The 19,550-nt window shown below is 41.3% G+C and overlaps 1 protein-coding gene across 1 annotated transcript in view; it reads right to left on the reverse strand.

Annotated features, from left to right (window-relative positions):
- Nucleotides 1-18,328, reverse strand: part of LOC123971555 (nuclear factor 1 A-type) — a 186,483-nt gene extending 168,155 nt beyond the window's left edge. The window contains exons 1-3 of the mRNA XM_046050439.1: nt 18,215-18,328; nt 12,916-13,069; nt 12,096-12,224 (exon numbers count right to left, since the gene is read on the reverse strand). Of these exons, the coding sequence (XP_045906395.1) occupies nt 12,096-12,191 (96 nt within the window). The 5' untranslated portion in view covers nt 12,192-12,224; nt 12,916-13,069; nt 18,215-18,328. The remainder of the gene's footprint in view (nt 1-12,095; nt 12,225-12,915; nt 13,070-18,214) is intronic.
- Nucleotides 18,329-19,550: the final 1,222 nt, after the last annotated feature.

Consider the following 19,550-nt stretch of genomic DNA (forward strand, 5'->3'; position numbering starts at 1 on the left):
ACTTAAACCTGCGTCCTCTCTAGCGGCCAGCAGGGGGCGACTTAAACCTGCGTCCTCTCTAGCGGCCAGCAGGGGGCGACTTAAACCTGCGTCCCCTCCAGCAGCCAGCAGGGGGCGACTTAAACCTGCGTCCTCTCTAGCAGCCAGCAGGGGGCGACTTAAACCTGCGTCCTCTCTAACAGCCAGCAGGGGGCGACTTAAACCTGCGTCCTCTCCAGCAGCCAGCAGGGGGCGACTTAAACCAGGAAGCAGGGGGGGCTTTAGGGCCCGTGTCCACCAAAGCGCTTTTTTCCTGACGCCAGCGTCTTTTTTCAATTCACTGCAATGGGAGCGCCGGGCGTTTTTTTTCCAGTCGCGTTGAAAAATGTTCAACTTTGGGAAAAACGCTGCGCTCGTCACTGTCACTTTTTACTCAGCCGTCCAATCACAGTAGAGGAGGGGCGGGAGCAACGGTTACTATCCTGGAACCGAGCTTCGTCCAATCTCAGCTCTTGGACCAAACGGCGGTACTCGCCGAGATGTTTCCTCACCCACAAAATCTCATGAACCCACACACGGCGAGTCCGTCCTCTCTCTCTACCCGCTTCAGCCTTCTCTTCATACAGAGCGAGCGCTCTACTCTGTGATGACATTCGTACATCCAGTAAAGTTCGGTAGAACTACTTGCAACATCACTTCCACGGATTTTATGCATCACAGCAACCAAAGCAGTGGGAAAAAACAGCGTGCCTCAAAAATGCCCGCTGGCGCTCCCTGCTGGGCGTTTTCAGTGGACACGGGCCCTTAGGGCGGGGCTACCAGTGCGACCTGTCAATCAGGATAGAGGCGACTCTTACCCGCTGCTCTGTGTACATTTAACCGCTGAAAAAGCTCATCAGGAGTCGGCTGCTCATTTTTCCTGTAAGTACGTTTTGTTCTTAGCCTGTTTGTCGCTACCCAAAATTAGCATCCCAGCTAATATAACCTGAATTACAGATGCACCTTGCTAACCAAGCTAGCTAGCTAGCTCCACCCTCCCGTCCAAAAAATAAATAAATATATCAAGAAGGCAAAATGCCAAACACAAGGCTTCAAAATAACAACAGATGACGCAACGGCGGCGCGTCCACTTCTTTTGTCATCTGTGGTTCAGGTCGAGGTTAAGAGTCCAGTCAGTGCAGGGTTCTCACAGGTATGCAGGTAGTAACACGCCTGTGTGTGTGTGTGTGCGCACTGAAGCTTTCCAACAACTCGAGTCTCATCTCGTGTCTCATTAGGAATAATAATACACCTGAATTCATGATGCAGCGGCGTGCGTGCGTGCGTGCGTGCGTATCCTGTACCTGTGTTTGCCTCGGTTGAGTCGAGTTGACGGCGAGGCGTCAGCAGCAGGTCAGAGGCCAGAGAGACAGACGATCCTCTCTGGATACAGTAACACACTCGCAGTCAACAGTCAACACAAACCCCTTGTTTTTATTTCTGGTTGTTTACATCAATAAAGCTTCTAATCTGGTGATTCAAAGTGTTCCCAGTGATTCCTCTGTATTTAATCTGTATGTGTATATATTTACATTTTTTTTGACATCTCTTTGGTCAAGACAGAAAATTAAAGAATATAATTTAACAGTAAATAAACCATTAAAATCCCAGAAAATTCCCGCCCTGCTGAATTTGTACACATTCTACAACAACTGCATATCCCACAATCCACTGCAACACCACAGTTCTAACAGGAAACAAAGGCCAAACTTGCCACCACAGGTTTGGTGTTATATTGGAGGTGTTCCTATATCTAGTTCTGGCCATGCGGAAAGGCTCACGAGTCATTTGTTGACCAAGTTCATGTCAAGTTTCAAGTCTTTTGTGGTTGTATTTGGTTTTAATGAGCGTTCTATCATCTGCTGCACGCCACCCGGTCTGCTCAGAACGCTGCATGGCTTTATCTAAAGGATGTGTAGGATAAAGCATGCACTGTATTATTTGCATTTACAGTATCAGCACTGATCAGTTGCTGGGTCTCTGCTCCTGCACAGTTTTTAAAAATTAAACTAAAACGATGACTGTGGTTAAATTGTCGTCTTTCAGTTTTAATTTGAGGGTGTTCACGTCCATATTAGGTATCGGATCAGAATCAGTCCTCCAGTAGGTAAAATAAGGCACAGCGCTCTCACAGAAAGCTGCAGCTGAATTCAGCATCGCTCCTGCACCTCCATAACCGCCTGGACTGACTCCAGACCGGTTTGTCTGTCTTCTCACAAAGCTCGTCCAGCTCGTCTTCCATCTCTGCTGCTCGGCAGCCAGAGAGCGAAGCTGCTGCCAACCCCACCAGCAGGAAATAAAACCCGCTCTCCTGCTGCAGCTGCACAGATCTTCACCGCTCAGCGTTCACCTGCTCACCGCTTCATTCAGGTTTACTTTAGAGTCCACGTCTGGCATTTTGTAAAGTCCTGAGAAAACAGATATCAGTTTCATCTCTGTGTGAAGTTTAGCTTAGCACAGACTGAAAGCAGGAGGAAACTGCAAGCCTAGATCCATCAAAAGAGGGAGTCTAGGCAGCTATCAACACCTTTCCACAAACTCAGAACACGAAGGAAAAGTGTTTATAGTTGTAACACCTACACTTGAAGGACGCTGGAAAGCTGTCCGTCACTGAGGAAGGTCATGATATCGTATAAATAGACACAACAGAGTACCTTTTCAGACAGGCTCATGGTGTTGGCCTCAGCGGTGCCAGAAACACTGTAGTTGTGACGGGAAAGAGATAAGAGAGCGGAGAGAGAAGTTCACACTTCGCACGGCCGACCAATCACAGCGTGAGGTGGCTGTGAATGTGTCAGCTCTCTGACCCACAGTTCTGACGGAGTACACCGACCCCTTAATGCTCCAGCATACAATGTTTTCCTCAACCCATGCCACAACGACACACATGTCTGTTTGAAAGTACGACGACATCTGACCGTTCCCCAAAACGACGAGTACAAGCGTCCTTCAGTACGTCATGTAAGTCACATGACCTCGGCGTGACATTTAACACATGGTAAACGCTGCGAAACGGTGGACGTTTGTTTAAGTCGAAGAAACTACTTGGTTAGGTTTAAGAAAAGATCGTGATTTTGGTTAAAATAAGTCACATGACTTACTTCACGTGATGTAACCTCACATACGAAATATTTAACTTAAAACTTTAAATAAGCTTTTCTTTCACACGGGACCTGCACATCCATCCACCTCAACCTCTTCTGCCACTAGAGGTCGCAGGCTAATAAAAAACCTAAATATGGGTCGTGATAAGCTGCTGCAAAATCGACCTGCACGGACGTCTTTCTGGCGAGGACAGACTGGATGTTTTAGACAATAGACAAAGCTTTGAGTCACATGACAGTGTTTGTGTACAAAGCAGTTTTCCCAGTTTGCTGTGGAAGATCTTTCAGCACCTTTGGAATGAACTGGAACCCCAACTCTGATCACCAACATCAGTGTACTTTTACGTGGACAGTTAGGGTCATGAAGTCACCTTGGATTCTCCAACATCACTGATTTAGATAACAGAAACCACAAGAAATAAGGTCGAGGCCATGTTGTTGCTCAGCTCTCTCTCCCTCTCTCAGGTTGGCCGGGTTTCCCTTCAGTCGCCTCAGGCTCAGCTTTCCCTCCTTAAGTCCAGCAGCACAGCAGCGGATATTACAGCCCCGAGCCTCCGCTCGATTATTGGACCGAAAAAAAGAAGCTGCAGAGCCGACTGCTCTGCTCGGCATTAGAGGGAGAGTCACAGCTCGCAGCACCTGGCCAGGTCATCCTGCTGCACCGCACTTTAACACATGTTTACAGAAAACTGAAGACGAAACCAACACTGCTGTTTTCTACTGTCCGATCCCAAAATGTCTCAAAGCACCAAATATTGAATACAGAAAGTCAACCTGACAAATATTGGACTGATACTGTTGTTTTCCCTCGTCAAACACAAACCATCCCACAGGGATGTGTGGAGTGCTGTTGAGGGCTCAGATAAGGGGCGCGCTTGCTCCCGAAACGTGAACAAAACAAGACGATATATTAGAATAAATATTCACTATTGTGATATATTATTTGGGGGGTCTGGGCGTCCTCCCCCAGAAGATTTTGAGCATTAAACACTGAATTTCCTGCAGTCTAGAGACATTTTCCAGACCAATTTATGGTTGAAATGTTTTTTATATATATATATAGAAACACAAAATTCAGGTGTAAGGTGACAATACAAAATATAAAAATATAATGTAATATAATATAGTAATCAGCAACTTGTTTTTCTTTAGCTTCGGTTACTTTCTTGGATAGTGCACAGTCGTTTCTTAGATAGTTTCTCATTGTGCAAATAAACCTCTCTCAAAGCATTTTCATTTGTTATTGAAGATTTCTTGTTGCAAGCAGTTTTTCAGAACCATTTTAACAAATACTTTCACATGTCCCCAGCGTCCTCAGTGTAAATGACACCTATGGAAGCTTCAAATGTAGAGACAAAAGGAAAGAAACAAAGAGTAAAGAAAGATAAAAGAAATGGAGAAGGAACGACAAAAGGTGCAGGAACAGAAAGAAAGAAAAGAAAAGAAAGGAACCATGAAGGGAAAGAAAAGATGGCAGGAAAGGTAAAAGGTGAGTGAGAGGAGTGAGTCATGTCGTTGGTCGGTGACAGCCTGAGACACACCGGGAGCTCGAGGACTCAATGTGTCCTCACACTTTCCACACCACAGGATGACCACAGGAGGACGAGAGACTGCCAGGACGAATGCACGGACAGAGAGAGAGGGAGAGAGAGGTGGGCGAGCGAGCACGCCGCGCTCAGGAAGTTCAAGCAGACAATTCTAATCCCCCAATTTCCTCCTCTCTAATCATCTCTACCCCGCTCATGGCCGTCTCCAAATTGGAAACATCTTCCGCACAATATGACACTCCCTCTGCAACACACACACACACACACACACACACACACACACACACACATAACCTTCCTGTGTCGTCTCAGCGTGGACTCGCTGCTGAAAAGGAAAATTTAGTGTGAAAACGTGAGTCACTTCCATCAGCTGACTACGAGCAACAGCAAGGTCACGTCTTTTTATTCAACGGGAACTTGTCCTCATAGAAGATGTGTGATCAGGTTTATCGCTCTGTGTCCAGGAAATGTTTAGCGTAGCTTAGCGCAGAGAGAGACTGGAAGACCTCCATCAAAAGAAAACAGCTCCATCTTCCATCAACAACAACTGTGGGAGAAAAAAGATCTGGGTTTGTTCAGCAGCTGCTGATCAACAACTACTGGATGCACACAACATCTCCTTAAAGGATCATTTCTGCATTTTCAAACATGGGCCCCATTTTTACATATGTTGGAGTCGAAATGACTAGTAGGTACAAAAGGTTTTGAAGGACAATTCAGGGTATATGCAGGAATCCCGAAGTAAAATTCAATACCTTTTAAGAACTTTTCAGCATATTTTAACATGTATGTCGCTCCACTTTGAGCTGGAACCGGTTAAGTCTGAAACTAAGTCTGTGTGTACATTTTTATACCAATAACTTTAGTAAAACAGATGTAAAACAGAAAAAAGGGGAACATGTTGCTCTCAGGAGGCGGCGGCTAGAAGGAGCACATACAGGCATCCCGACTACATCTGTCCACCGCAGAGGATCCATCCACAACCTGGAGGAGGAGCTACTATAATTATATTAGAAGTATATTGTTAATATAATAGTAATCTGCTGATATCGATGTTTTTTTATTTATGTGATGTTAGTATACTTCATATAATAGTAGCCTACTATATGTAGCTTTTTAGCACTATTAATTCCAGTTACAGCTGTTTCATTTTGGGATTTTTATTTATTCTCTTTATTTTTTATTATCTGTGAAAGAAAAATGTTCTACATGGTAGTTAGTCTCTTTAATTTTAAGTAGGCTACAAACTTAACTCAATAAACATAACCGTTTATGCAGAACGATCAAGTTCAACATTTGGAAAGTTTGCGCACGATGAGGCTGTGACTGATCTGTTCCCAAAAAGTCACGAGCACATCGGCTTTATGAAGTTGAACGTGTTTCAATAAAAGCCAAGTAACGTTAGTCGAACCAAAAATATCTACAAAATTGAATAACTTTTTAATTTTTAAATAAATTTTCGCAAAATTGATTTGTTACCTTTTAAGACACCCTGCAAGTGTCGCTCTGAAATGTCGTGCGAGGCGAGTTGTTGCAGGAAGACGCAGTGGGAAACGAGGGAGAGGAGTTTGTTGTAGAGGAGGAGGAGGAGCTGCGAGCAAGACTTCATTTCCTAACGTTACTCCAACACAACAAACTCCTCTCTCCATCTCTGACTCACGTTTCCACCGGCGTCTTCCTGCAACACCTCGCCTCTCACGACATTTCCTCCTCACTACAACAAAACCTTGTACCTACGAGTCATTTCCACACCAACACACGTGAAACTAGGGCCCATTTTACAAAATACAGAAATGATCCTTTAAGTCATGCTGGGTGGACGGGCTGTCACCTAAACCCAGCTGAGTACAGAACGGATTGTAGTCCTTTAAATACAGTTTAAAGACACCAGCTGAACCTGCTGATACGTAAATTAAAGGTTTCCAAGCCAAAAGCTTCTGACCTGTTTATGTTTGATTACTGATAACTGTATTTTTATCAGTGCACTTTAGGGTTTGCTGCTATGGAAGATGCCATCGCATGATATTTAAATTCTTTCAGAAATGTTGCCTTATCTGTAACATCTTTGGGTTTATAAGAGTTTAATCGGACATGATTAACCATTACCAGGAAATGCTGATCCAAGAGGATCCAGTGAGCCTAGAAGAGAGACTCACGCCTTGTTCACTGCACACGGGAGGTGCTTCAACCACGTCTTTCAGTCTCACCCACGTCTGACTGAAGCAGATGCGTTTCTATTTGAGCCCGTATTCTCACGCTACGGTCTCACGGTCTTTTTTCACTGCATCAGCACAGTGATTGAGAGTTGGGCTCACCTACGCTCAGTGTTTGTGCCTGAACGCAGCCTTGTGTCCGAGATGGAGCACTGAAGCTGCTGCTCAGCTAACACGCCGCACTTCCTGTGTTGGAGGTTAGTTTGGGACGACTGTTCTGCAGGTGAACGCAGTATTTCTGGTGAGACTTGGTGTATTAGTGTTTGCTTGACTGCACACAAAGATATAAAAGAGAAAGCTTCCTCTGTATGAATCCACTCCTCTATATTTCCATCACAGTTTAGTCATTTCAAGACATGCAAGAGTGCATGTTGGGTTCCACTTTTTCTCTGTGTACCATGAAAATCTGAGGTCCCTGAACTAACCCTACTTAACCCTCATCTACATCCAGGTTGCCATCTGGCTGGAATTCTTGTCCTGAACTGGATTTGAACTTGTGTTGTCAGACTTTCACGGTGTGAATCTTCACCTTCTGCCGTCCAGTTTCTGTGTTTCCATTGCTGATTTCTGCGCCGCTGTGTCTCCCCGAGTTCATCCAGCGAACTCATTAATGTTCATTTTTAAACTCGGTGTCTTGTCAGTCTGACCCTCTTCGGAGAGTCTGGCTAATGAACTAGACCTCACACAGACCACAAACACAGAGCCGGGCCGCCGTCAGTCTGCTACGATCCACTGATTCACAGAGCTGAGGGTCGCCTCTGCTCAACTCTCTGACCACACGTCCAAACACATCAGGCTGGATATAATCAGACACAAGAGAACAAGGACCTTTACCATACGTCTGCATTGAAACATGCATCCTAACCGACACATTCATCCTACCTTTCATAATAGATTATCTCGATTAGAGATTAATCTAACTTTGTTATATCTTTGTTTCTTTTCATTATATCACTTGTTTCTGCAGGCAAATCTTCCCTAATGGCGACTGTACAGACAAGAGCCAGAGTAGACTAAATAAAAGGAACACCTGAACAACAAACCCTCCAAACTCCAAAATAAACAACAATACGTGTTGTTAGGTTAACTTAAACTACTTGGTTAAATGTTAAGAGAAAGACAGAGATCATGGTTAAAAGAAACCAACGTTGGTGTTGGTGGGAAACTGAAAAGAAAATCGGTCTCTGATGTGAAAGACAGACAGACAGTCATAATTCTCCAGAAGTTGCTTGTCAGGTAAACGTAAACACGCACAACCAATGCTACCGGGACACTGAGACCTAAACACAGAGCATATTGTGGACTTGTACTGTATAAACGTCCACAAATATTTGTTCTGTCTGTCTGTCTGTACTGATCCAGGCCGATACATCATCGTAAATGACAGCAGCTCTAATCTAACAGCATTACTGTGTTTAAATTGTACTCTGCAGGAATGATGGAATTATACATGACTTTTCTTTATTCGATTACAGTTTTATATATCGGCCACCCTGCTCTCTAAATATCGGCATCAGCAGTTGAAGAACTGATATCAGTCGACACCTGATTAATTTGGTATTTGTGGGTCATACAAAGAAATTATATAATTATAACAATGTCAGAAAAAAACTCCTGTATTTCAGTACATAACATCAAGTAACATTAAGACCAAACAGAAAGTAGGCATATATCTAAATATATATACTGAAAGACTTGAATAAAAGAACCATTTGCAATATAATCCATCCAATAATAAAAACTAGAAAAGGAATGACTGAGCTCAGCACTACGGCGTTTATTTAACTTTCATTTTATAACCGAAGTTGTCTCTTATTTGAATTTGCAGCTTCACACACACACACACACACACACACACACACACGAGTACACAGTGGACAGATCAGGGGTGCTCACTGACAAATGGATTATGGGGCCATCACTTGTAGTGCCGCAGAAATCCCGTTAACCCCCTGTGGTGGACAAACACATGCACGGACGGAGTCGCCACCTTCACCAGCTGCAGAGCTCGTTATTCTGTCAGAACATCAGTCAGTTTCATCGTTTATCTCCTTAAACCTTAAGAATTGTCAGGTTTTAAAGTGAATTTAAATTACAGCCTCCCCCCCCCGCTCTGCTGTTCGGCACACGGGAACTCCACATATATTTAAAAATGCATTAAATATAATTTCATCAGGCATAAAAATCTCCCTCACACCAGAGTCCTGACCCAGCTTCACACGTTTTGCATTAAATGTTAATATTAATAAGATGTGATTATAATGCTGGAGTGTGTTTACAGCTGTTCAGCTGCAGACGAGTCTGGTTTCACAGCCATTTACTGTGAAAGTTCAGGCGCAAATATACACAAACTGGCAACGATTCAACTGTGATTAGAATATGTTTTATTCTAATATAATTGTACTGGTTGTGTAGCGATGCAGAAAGGCTGGGAAACACTGAGGGATTAAATGTAAATGCTGGTATTAAAAGAATGGACGGGCGTCTGGAGGAATGCAGGAAGAGAAATTAAGAACATTTGTATTATGAGAAGAAATATATCTAAACATTCAAATGTGGATCACCTGGATGCAATAAAACATGTATTAATTTTTTTACATTTCAGCAGATTTTCAAAATAACAGCAGAGAGAAATTAAGTTATGATGCAAATAGAAAATTTTAATGCCGGACTTAAATGACTTAATTTAAAAAATTTTTAATGACATTTAAAGCCATGAAAACTTTAGTATTTTTCACGGTTGATCCTGAATTTAAACAGATTCTGCTTCCATTTGGCAGCATTTAAATCTGTATTACTATATTAACTTAGGAAAACGAATTAATTAGCAAACAGCAGTTTTCAGCGCTGTTTGTGGAATTAAAAATTTTAAAAATGAGATTAAAAACACTAAATTAACAACGGATCTGTTTCCCTGAAATGACCTGACAGAAATCATCTGGAATCATCACAGCTGCTTTTTTCCCCACTTTAAGCAGATAATCCTCTTTGTGTTTTCAGCCACTTTAACCTTCTCTGCTGCTTCAGACGTTGAAGCCCGGACGGATTTATACTCGACTAATTACCCCGTTATGAACATTTAGCAGAGGAGCGCCAGTGACAACTCAATAAAATGCACAAAACTGTTTATATATCACTCATAACATGTTTGAGAAGATTTATTTATTTTGTTTGAGAGTGTACAGATGCCTGGTGGCTCTGTGCATGAAAAATAAGCCAGCGAATAACTAAGGTAAATTAAGATTTTAAAATTTTAACAAAATTTAAATTTTATTGTGTCATATTGTGGTGCACTTTTTTTTTGTATTTTATCAAAAAAGTCCATAAATTTTGTCAAGTGTACACGTGAAGCTTTGGAGCACAAATTAAAAAGATAATAATAATAACCTAAACAATTAAACATGCCGTCAAATCAGACTGTTTAACTCACTCCATGAGACTCGTATATATTTTTAAAAACACCCATATTAAAGAGTATTTAAATCTATGAATTTAATGTAAAATTTAAAAACAGATGGTCAAACTGAAGGTAAAAACAGACTTTTTAAGTTGAATTCTGCAGACAGAAAATCATCACTGCAGCAGCTTCACTTGATTTATGCGCTATTTGAGACAGTTAACAACCAATACTTTGGTGAGAAAAGGAGATGAGACACCTTGTATTAGAATTATTTGGGGCTAAAATTCATTATAAGCAAAAAAAAAAATTTAAAAATAGACACCATCATCACTGCGAAATTTTACTCAACCATGATGTCTTTTTATCTGACAACACAAACGTTCAAGGAGACCAAAGTCCTCTGCCTTAAACTGCAGATATTAAATACGTTCAAAGACATTAAATCACCAAAAAAAACTCATCGGTTTCTATATTTAATTATCCTCCAGCTGAGTCGTCGCATTCGGACACACACCGGGGAACGCACACATTCCTCGGAGCCTGAGCAGACGGTGACGGCGGCCGGCAGAGTAAAAGATCATCCACAGGCTGCCGGCCGCCGTCCTGCTGCTGCTGCTGCTGGGTGGGCTGGGCGGTGAAAGTGTGTGTGTGTGTGTGTGTTTAGTGGACGGGGGGTTGGTTTTGGTTTGACCGAGAGGAATTCACAAAGTTCACGGTCCTGTTACGGAGAGGATAAAGCCGCCTTTGTCTCTTTGGCAACACAACTCTTTTTAATTCAGGCAGACGGAGAGGAGAACCTGCAGCGCCAAAACTCTGCGTCCACCCACCAAAAACTACCCACAGTGTGAGTCCGACACCGGCAGTGTCGTGTTAAATGTGACGGTGACAGTAATAATGAGCTGTCCTCTAATGAACTCGCAGCTCTTTCATCTTCCCTGGCTCATTTGGACGAGCCGGGGCCACAATAGACTATTGTGAACGTCCAAACTCCCCCGACCCCCTCCTCGTCTCTCAGCGGAGTCGCCAAACTCTGCTCAATCCCCGGCTGTCCAGCTCCTTTCTCCCCGCCTGGACATTCACCCCCCCCCCACTCCTCCATTCTCACAGCAGTGACGGGGATGTCAAAGGTCGGCTGGCCTCGCTGACCACGACAAGCTGCTAAATGTGGCCCGGCGCTGCAGCCGGAGCCCCGCTGTGTCCCGGGACACCGCCGCTGAGATGGGTATTAGCGCGAGGGGAGGTGGGGTGTTTGTTCCCTGGTGCGATGTAATTGCCACAGCGGCCGATGATGTGTCAGGACTCAGGAGCCGAGCGAGACGTTCAGCTTTGGTCTTTCTTGGAGACCCTCACAGAGACAGAGCAGGACTTTCTGTGTGGTGTCACAGAAGTTTCCTGTTAATGAGATGGACGCAGAGAGAGGGAGAGAGTAGACGGGATGACGAGAGGAGCCCCAGCGTCAGGACAGCAGAGGGAAGGAACAAAACGCCCGGCCGCGGCTGCAGACCTGAGAGCTGGCATCCGTCCTCTAACGGGACGCCGCGGAGACGAGAGAGGGGAGCACACAGGGAGGGGGCGGCGGACACGCTGATGGATAAAAACAACAAACAGTCCGAGCGGGTCACAAATCCAGGAGCTTTTTCTTTCTTCTGGGAAATAAAACACAAAGCCGCTGTTCGGCGTTTCTGAAAGCTCAGCCACAAGAAGGAGGAAGAGAAAGAGGAGGAGGGAATGTTCTTCTTTTTGGTTGAAGAAAAAAGGAGGAAGAAGAAAGAAAGAAAGAAAGGAAAAAAAAAAAACTGTTGTGCCAACTTACCATCCACCAGGTCCTGGCTGAGATGTCGTAGCAGAGCTGCCATTTGATGGAGCCTTCCGAGGTTTTCCCTGCCATTACGCTGTCAGCAAGCTTCATCTGATGCGAGCGCGCTCACCGGAGATAAGACACCTAATTGAGAAAACATTTGCACTGGCATGTTGGGCAACATGTAGCCCGCTCCATACCATATGGAATCATGGGTAAAAAAAAAAAAAAAAAAAAAAAAAAGCAAAAAAAAAAAAAGCAGCTCCTTGACAATGAACCAATCTCATGCAGACCCCGTGGCAAGGTGAGCGGCAGTCATCTGCTCGGAGAAAAAAAAAAACAACACACACACCCCCTCACTCACACACACACACACACACACACACACACAGCAGAGCAGAATGATGAGCCTTTTTTCCGCATCACTGTGCGCCTTCGGGTCGCTTCCCCCTTTTTTTCGTCTTCCCTTCTCTGGTATAATTAGGGCTTGTTCATCATTATCACCATCATCATCCTCACCAGGAGAAGAAGAAGAAGAAGAAGAGGACGCATCCCGGGCTAAACTGAAGTGACTCCAAACAACTTCTTCTTTTGAGTTTTTATGGTCACTTTAATAGGACGGAGGCAGGTAGAGAGAGAGAGAGAGAGAGAGAGAGAGAGAGGGAGAGAGAGAGAGAGGGAGGCAGAGACACATGGAACTGCTTACAGACTATCATGCTATGTTTTGTTTTGGGTTTCCATGCTTCCTCCCCTCCTCCCTTCTCCCCTGAATCCCTCCATCCTCACCCCTCCATCCCTCCTTCAGCAGAAAACCCGTGTGTTTTGGCATAAATACCTCCAGACTGAAGGGTCCAGCGGAAGCCCCGGCGAGATAGAGAGCGAGAGAGCATGTTCACGCTCCATGAAGAGTGGACGCTGCCCCGCCGCTGCCGCCTGCAAAACACCACGGCGCTCCATCAGCAGGTCTGCTTTCATTTTTACGTTTCTGTCTGAGGAAAAGATGAAAAAGTAGAAATAAAAACTTCTCTACAAGTAAAACTGTACAAGAAAATGTTATGCATGTTTACAAAGAGTCACATTAAATGGCTTCAGGTAGTGTCATATAAATATGTATTATGAGACATATGCACTGGCTTGTAAACAGAATTTTAATCTTGTAGCTGGGGGAGCTAGTTAAGTTGTTATGTCATATGTCAATACAGTGGAGAAAAAGTACAACCTTTGGAAGCACTTTATAATAAGACATTAGATATGTTAATAAATTAGTTACTAATGCTTAATGGGTCAGTTATAACCCATTAAATCAATATGTTAAAAAATTTTTGTTTTGGTCATTATTGTTTTATAGATGTTGCAACCCCCGGTCAATAAAAATATATCTGACTGATAATGTGAGAATATTAGTGCAGATGTTTTCCAGACGGTAAGCAGTCTAACGGTGCTTTAAATGAGTCGCCCTGATGCTACATAAACAGCAGCCAGGGGGACTTTTAAATGGCTTGCAACTGATCGATAAAGCATATGTAAATTATTTATAATGCAAGAACTTTTAATCCCGTCTGTCATTTCTTAGAATGTGGTGTTTCCCCCTGAAATATAGTGAAGTAGAATAGAAACGTTAAAGTAAAGTACAAGTAGCTCAAACTGTACTTAAGTACAAGACTTCAGTAAATATAGTTAGTTACAACAAGCAAGCACTGCTATCTGAGAGTCAGAAAAGATTTTATATGTAAAGTTATAAATTATTTTGAAATTTTTGCTTTTTTAGACCTCCTGTTTATTCACCACTGGATAAATTTTTATAAACTCATTTTAAGTCAGTGTGCAGACGTAAATGAAATGTAAATATGTTGTATTGGATTTTTTTTATAACGTAAACATATATAATATATGTGAAGTGTCAGGACTACAGTAGATAATGAATATTCATGTTACATTGTCATACAGTGTTTATCCAAAATTTAATGTTATTAAGATAACAATTTTAGCAAAGTTAACCAAGGTTTAAACAATTTCATAAAGTTTATTGAGTTATTCATAATGTATCATACTGTTACTGTCCAGTAAAAACATGTACCTTCAAAATGCAAACAAAGCGCAGCTTGTTTTCAATTCCAACTGTTTTTTTGTTTTTTTTTATTTGCATATCTCATTAAAATGGAAATGTAGTTGTGCAAGTGTAGATTATTTAAAAACGTCATTCACAATCAGCTGTAATTAGAAATACTAACACTAAGGTTTGGGTATAACTGGAGTTTTTCCACGTTGTATGGGTGATACATGTTTTTTTGTTTTATTTTCCAGGACAGATAAAAGCAGCGGGGCTCGTCGGAAGCAGCAGCATCGTCCCATCCTGTCAACAAACATGTGCTTTAACCTGTCTGATAATTTCACTGTCTGAAGTTGGGGGGGGGGGCTTAGAGAAAGGTGAGGGAGGTGTGGGGGGTCTGTGAAGCTCAGGTTCCCAATCAGAGGGGGAATACCTGAACCAGAGTAGAGCCGCCATCAAACAGTTCTCCCATTGTGGCGGCCAAACAGAGGAATGCGATTCAGCCGAAGATACGGAGGGACGTTCGGGTTGTTGGTTGTTGGGGTATGGTACACTAGGCCAGGAGGTGAGGATGTGAGGGGGGGGTGAATGTGCCAAGTAAGGCTCTCTACACGTGATCAACTGAAGAGCCACGCTGACCCACTTGAATCTAACTTAGCTGAACATGTTTCACCTCAGGAGATAGGCTTCCGTGAGGAAATTAAGATGCTGTCCTGAATGTTTTTTTAATACTTCAAATTATCTGATCAAACCTGTTCTGACTCCCAAGTCGCCACATATAGACGCACGGTGGGCCAGAAACCGGACTTTCAGTCAGGAGGCTTGTGTCCGTTCCCCGTGTGGAACAAAAAGTCAATATTGAATGTTTGTATTTAAATTACAAGGAATTGTAAGCAATGTAACTTGGCTTACATAAGTGAACATAAACGTTATTTTAAGCCAAATTATGATATTTTCCTAACTCTAACCAAGTTGCTTTGGTGCCTAAACCCAACCAAGTAAGTAGTTTTGGTTCCCTAAACCTAACTAAGTGGTTTTGGTTCCCTAAACCCAACCAAGTCAGTAGTTTTGGTTCCCTAAACCTAACCAAGTAAGTAGTTTTGGTTCCCTAAACCCAACTAAGTGGTTTTGGTTCCCTAAACCCAACCAAGTCAGTAGTTTTGGTTCCCTAAACCTAACTAAGTGGTTTTGGTTCCCTAAACCCAACCAAGTCAGTAGTTTTGGTTCCCTAAACCTAACCAAGTAAGTAGTTTTGGTTCCCTAAACCCAACTAAGTGGTTTTGGTTCCCTAAACCCAACCAAGTCAGTAGTTTTGGTTCCCTAAACCTAACTAAGTGGTTTTGGTTCCCTAAACCCAACCAAGTCAGTAGTTTTGGTTCCCTAAACCTAACCAAGTAAGTAGTTTTGGTTCCCTAAACCCAACTAAGTGGTTTTGGTTCCCTAAACCCAACCAAGTCAGTAGTTTTGGTTCCCTAAACCTAACTAAGTGGTTTTGGTTCCCTAAACCCAACCAAGTCAGTAGTTTTGGTTCCCTAAACCTAACCAAGTAAGTAGTTTTGGTTCCCTAAACCCAACTAAGTGGTTTTGGTTCCCTAAACCCAACCAAGTCAGTAGTTTTGGTTCCCTAAACCTAACTAAGTGGTTTTGGTTCCCTAAACCCAACCAAGTCAGTAGTTTTGGTTCCCTAAACCTAACCAAGTAAGTAGTTTTGGTTCCCTAAACCCAACTAAGTGGTTTTGGTTCCCTAAACCCAACCAAGTCAGTAGTTTTGGTTCCCTAAACCTAACTAAGTGGTTTTGGTTCCCTAAACCCAACCAAGTCAGTAGTTTTGGTTCCCTAAACCTAACCAAGTAAGTAGTTTTGGTTCCCTAAACCCAACTAAGTGGTTTTGGTTCCCTAAACCCAACCAAGTCAGTAGTTTTGGTTCCCTAAACCTAACTAAGTGGTTTTGGTTCCCTAAACCCAACCAAGTCAGTAGTTTTGGTTCCCTAAACCTAACCAAGTCAGTAGTTTTGGTTCCCTAAACCTAACTAAGTGGTTTTGGTTCCCTAAATCCAACCAAGTCAGTAGTTTTGGTTCCCTAAACCTAACCAAGTAAGTAGTTTTGGTTCTCTAAACCCAACCAAGTCAGTAGTTTTGGTGCCTAAACCTAACTAAGTGGTTTTGGTTCCCTAAACCCAACCAAGTCAGTAGTTTTGGTTCCCTAAACCCAACCAAGTAAGTAGTTTTGGTTCCCTAAACCCAACAAAGTAAGTAGTTTTGGTGCCTAAACCTAACCAAGTAAGTAGTTTTGGTGCCTAAACCTAACCAAGTAAGTACTTTTGGTACCTAAAACTAACCAAATTTAGAGTTAATGTACTGTTTGAAAACATTACCTACTAGTTTTATTCAGAAAGTTTAATTGGACGTGGCATTTTTATTTTTGCTAACTTGACCGAACGTTTAATACTTTTTCTCGCTAAAGGGTACCCAGGGCGTTCAAAGGTGATGCCAAAGGGTCTTGACTAAGCGTCCATATATGGATGAGTTGGGAGTGAGAATGTGTTGACCAAGAAGCTTAAACATTATTGTCTCAGTTAAAGTAAATAAATATGTTGGCTAATCAGCTAAGCTAACTGATCGCTGCACTAACCAAGTGCATAGACCGCCGGAGAATATTTGCAGAGGAAAAGTGAGAGAAATTATGCATTTTAACTGATGTAAGATCCATTAGGACAACATAGGTTTGTTGATTTTAACACTGCATTGATTTTTTCCAGCTCAGGGCACAGTTTGAGTTCTTAGTGACAATGATCACATGATTTGGAATAACCTAATTGGTTTCAATCTTCCGTAATTTGGCATTGGCTAAAATAATATCCAGAATGATGAGTTTAATCTCAGATCAATTCTCAATAAATAAACTACTGGGAGGAAGTCTCATCCAGCAAGAAACAAAGTGGTACAGTTAGCTAGCTTGAACAGCACAGTTAAAGCTGAAAAATAGCACTAGGTAACTTGAATTTAACACTTTAAGCTGCTAAAATAAGCAGTTAGCTAATTTAAACAATTATCTGCCAAGCAACGATGTTAAACAGTTCAAAATTCTAAAATTAGGAAAAAAACATAACTACATTGTTTAAAACAGACTGTTTATGACTTGTTAAGCTAACCTAATCTTACCAATTGTTTTCTAACTGAATTTCATTTTAACTGTTATCTTGAAGTTAATTGTTGTAACAGAAGGAATAATCTGTAGTAGTAATCATCTTAAATAAATACTAGTTAACGGATTTTCTTTTCTTAGTAAAGTGAAACATTAGCTAACCTGAACTTATCAGCTTAATTACTAGTCAGCTAAATTGTGAAATATTAGCTAACTGAATTTAACAGTTTTAGCTGCTAACTTAAACTTCATTGTTTAAACTGATAAAAAAAAATATGCCGTTAGCTAACAGCTAATTACATTGTTTAAGATAATTAATTTCTAACTGAACAGTTTTAGCTGCCCAAACAAGTCATTAGCTAACCTGAATTTAACAGTTTTAGCTGCTAACTTAAACTTCATTGTTTAAACTGATAAAAAAAATATATACCGTTAGCTAACAGCTAATTACATTGTTTAAGATGACAAATGATTTATTTTCTAACTGAACAGTTTTAGCTGCCCAAACAAATCATTAGCTAACCTGAAGTTTATCAGCTTAAATAAATTATTAGTCAGCTAAATTGTGAAATATTAGCTAACTGAATTTAACAGTTTTAGCTGCTAAGTTAAACTTCATTGTTTAAACTGATAAAAAAAAAAATGCCGTTAGCTAACAGCTAATTACATTGTTTAAGATAATTAATTTCTAACTGAACAGTTTTAGCTGCTTAAACAAACCATAAGCTAACCTGAACCTTAAGTTTCTCATATAATGCTACTTCACTAAATTGACATTTTTTGCTGGCAAAATAAAAATATTAGCTAACTAAACATAACAGTCACCAAAACAATCGATTAGCTAACATGCACTCGAGTTTGAATGTTAACTTTTATAATAAATGGTTAGCTAGCCTGTCAGAAAGGAGCCTCTGAACCATCAACTTATTGTACACTTACACAGCAGATGCAGAGCAAAGGTATCTTCCCATTGGGGTGTCTGTGTCCACCTGATGTTTATAAGTCCAGTATCACTTCTTTTAGCTTCTTTTAGTCTGCATCAACTCCTGAGAAAAATCTCTTTAGCTGCTAATTGATTCCACTTTATTCACCAAATGCAGGAGTAATGAGCAATCAATGCATAGTGGTGTGTTCTGTGATATCTGCAGTGTTTCCCTAAACACACAAAATCATTTATTTACTCTTAACAGTTCAAACGATGTAACACTTATATTGCAGATGATCTATTATCAGTGTATGCAACTTTTGAACTGATTGTTTTGTATAATCATTTAATAATTAATATTTACACTGCACCAAAATATTTAATGCAAAATTGGCAAAACATTATCTATTCATCTGTTACGTTTTACTTCCTCAAATTGTTTTTCATTTCAAAAGACACCTTCATGTACATTCATTTCATGCATTAACAAAAATAAATAAAAATGTAAAAGAAGGAGTTGTTAGTGTTTGTTTTTTTAAATGCTGCCTTTGAGTGTATGTCCCTCAATCAATATTCCCTTACATGACAAACACTCAGTACATTACTCTACTGAACACTAAACCGGGAGATTTAGGAATATTTTGTGACATATTTACACTTATTTTCATCTTGCAGAGGTGAGATTAAAGTCATGTGGTGTAGAATGTTAGAATGAAATGGCATGATGTTAGTATACAGCGGAAAACAGCACATAAGGAGTGATTCCACATTTAAATGTCAATACTAGTGTATCAAAGCAAGACAGCTTAACAGACACTTACGTTTCGGTGTATGGTCATATTATGTGTAAAATAAATGTTATAAACATATGTTGTTAAATACAACTGTGCTATTCCTACATATAAAACACTGTACAGTGGAAACACAATGAAAAGGATGTTCCAGATGCTCCCAGTTGGAGGCAGTGTTGTGTCTTCTGGGTTTTTATCTACTGTTTTATCTTGAAGAGGAAAGCTGAATGAAATCATGACAGATGTTTCTTTTGACTCCATCTGATTCCCTCACCTGTCTTCCAGCCGATTCTTCCTGCTGTCCGTTCTCAGTGCTTCTGTGTTTCTGTTACAATGAAAGACATGAAGAATTGATGGTGAACTACAAATGTGCCCAAGTGTGATTCGTGTACATCTTTGTGGAAATAACTCGGGATGGGAGATAAAGATGAGATTCATTTAGTTTTATGTAAATGTCTGGGATTTCTACCCATAAAATTTGTTGGTTTTGTTAAACAGAACAAAGTGTGCATGAGTTGGCTTGATTTCTGACTGGTCAATATTTATAAGAACACACTTA

The sequence above is a fragment of the Micropterus dolomieu genome, linkage group LG05 (assembly GCF_021292245.1).
Source record: "Micropterus dolomieu isolate WLL.071019.BEF.003 ecotype Adirondacks linkage group LG05, ASM2129224v1, whole genome shotgun sequence".
Taxonomy (NCBI): domain Eukaryota; kingdom Metazoa; phylum Chordata; class Actinopteri; order Centrarchiformes; family Centrarchidae; genus Micropterus; species Micropterus dolomieu.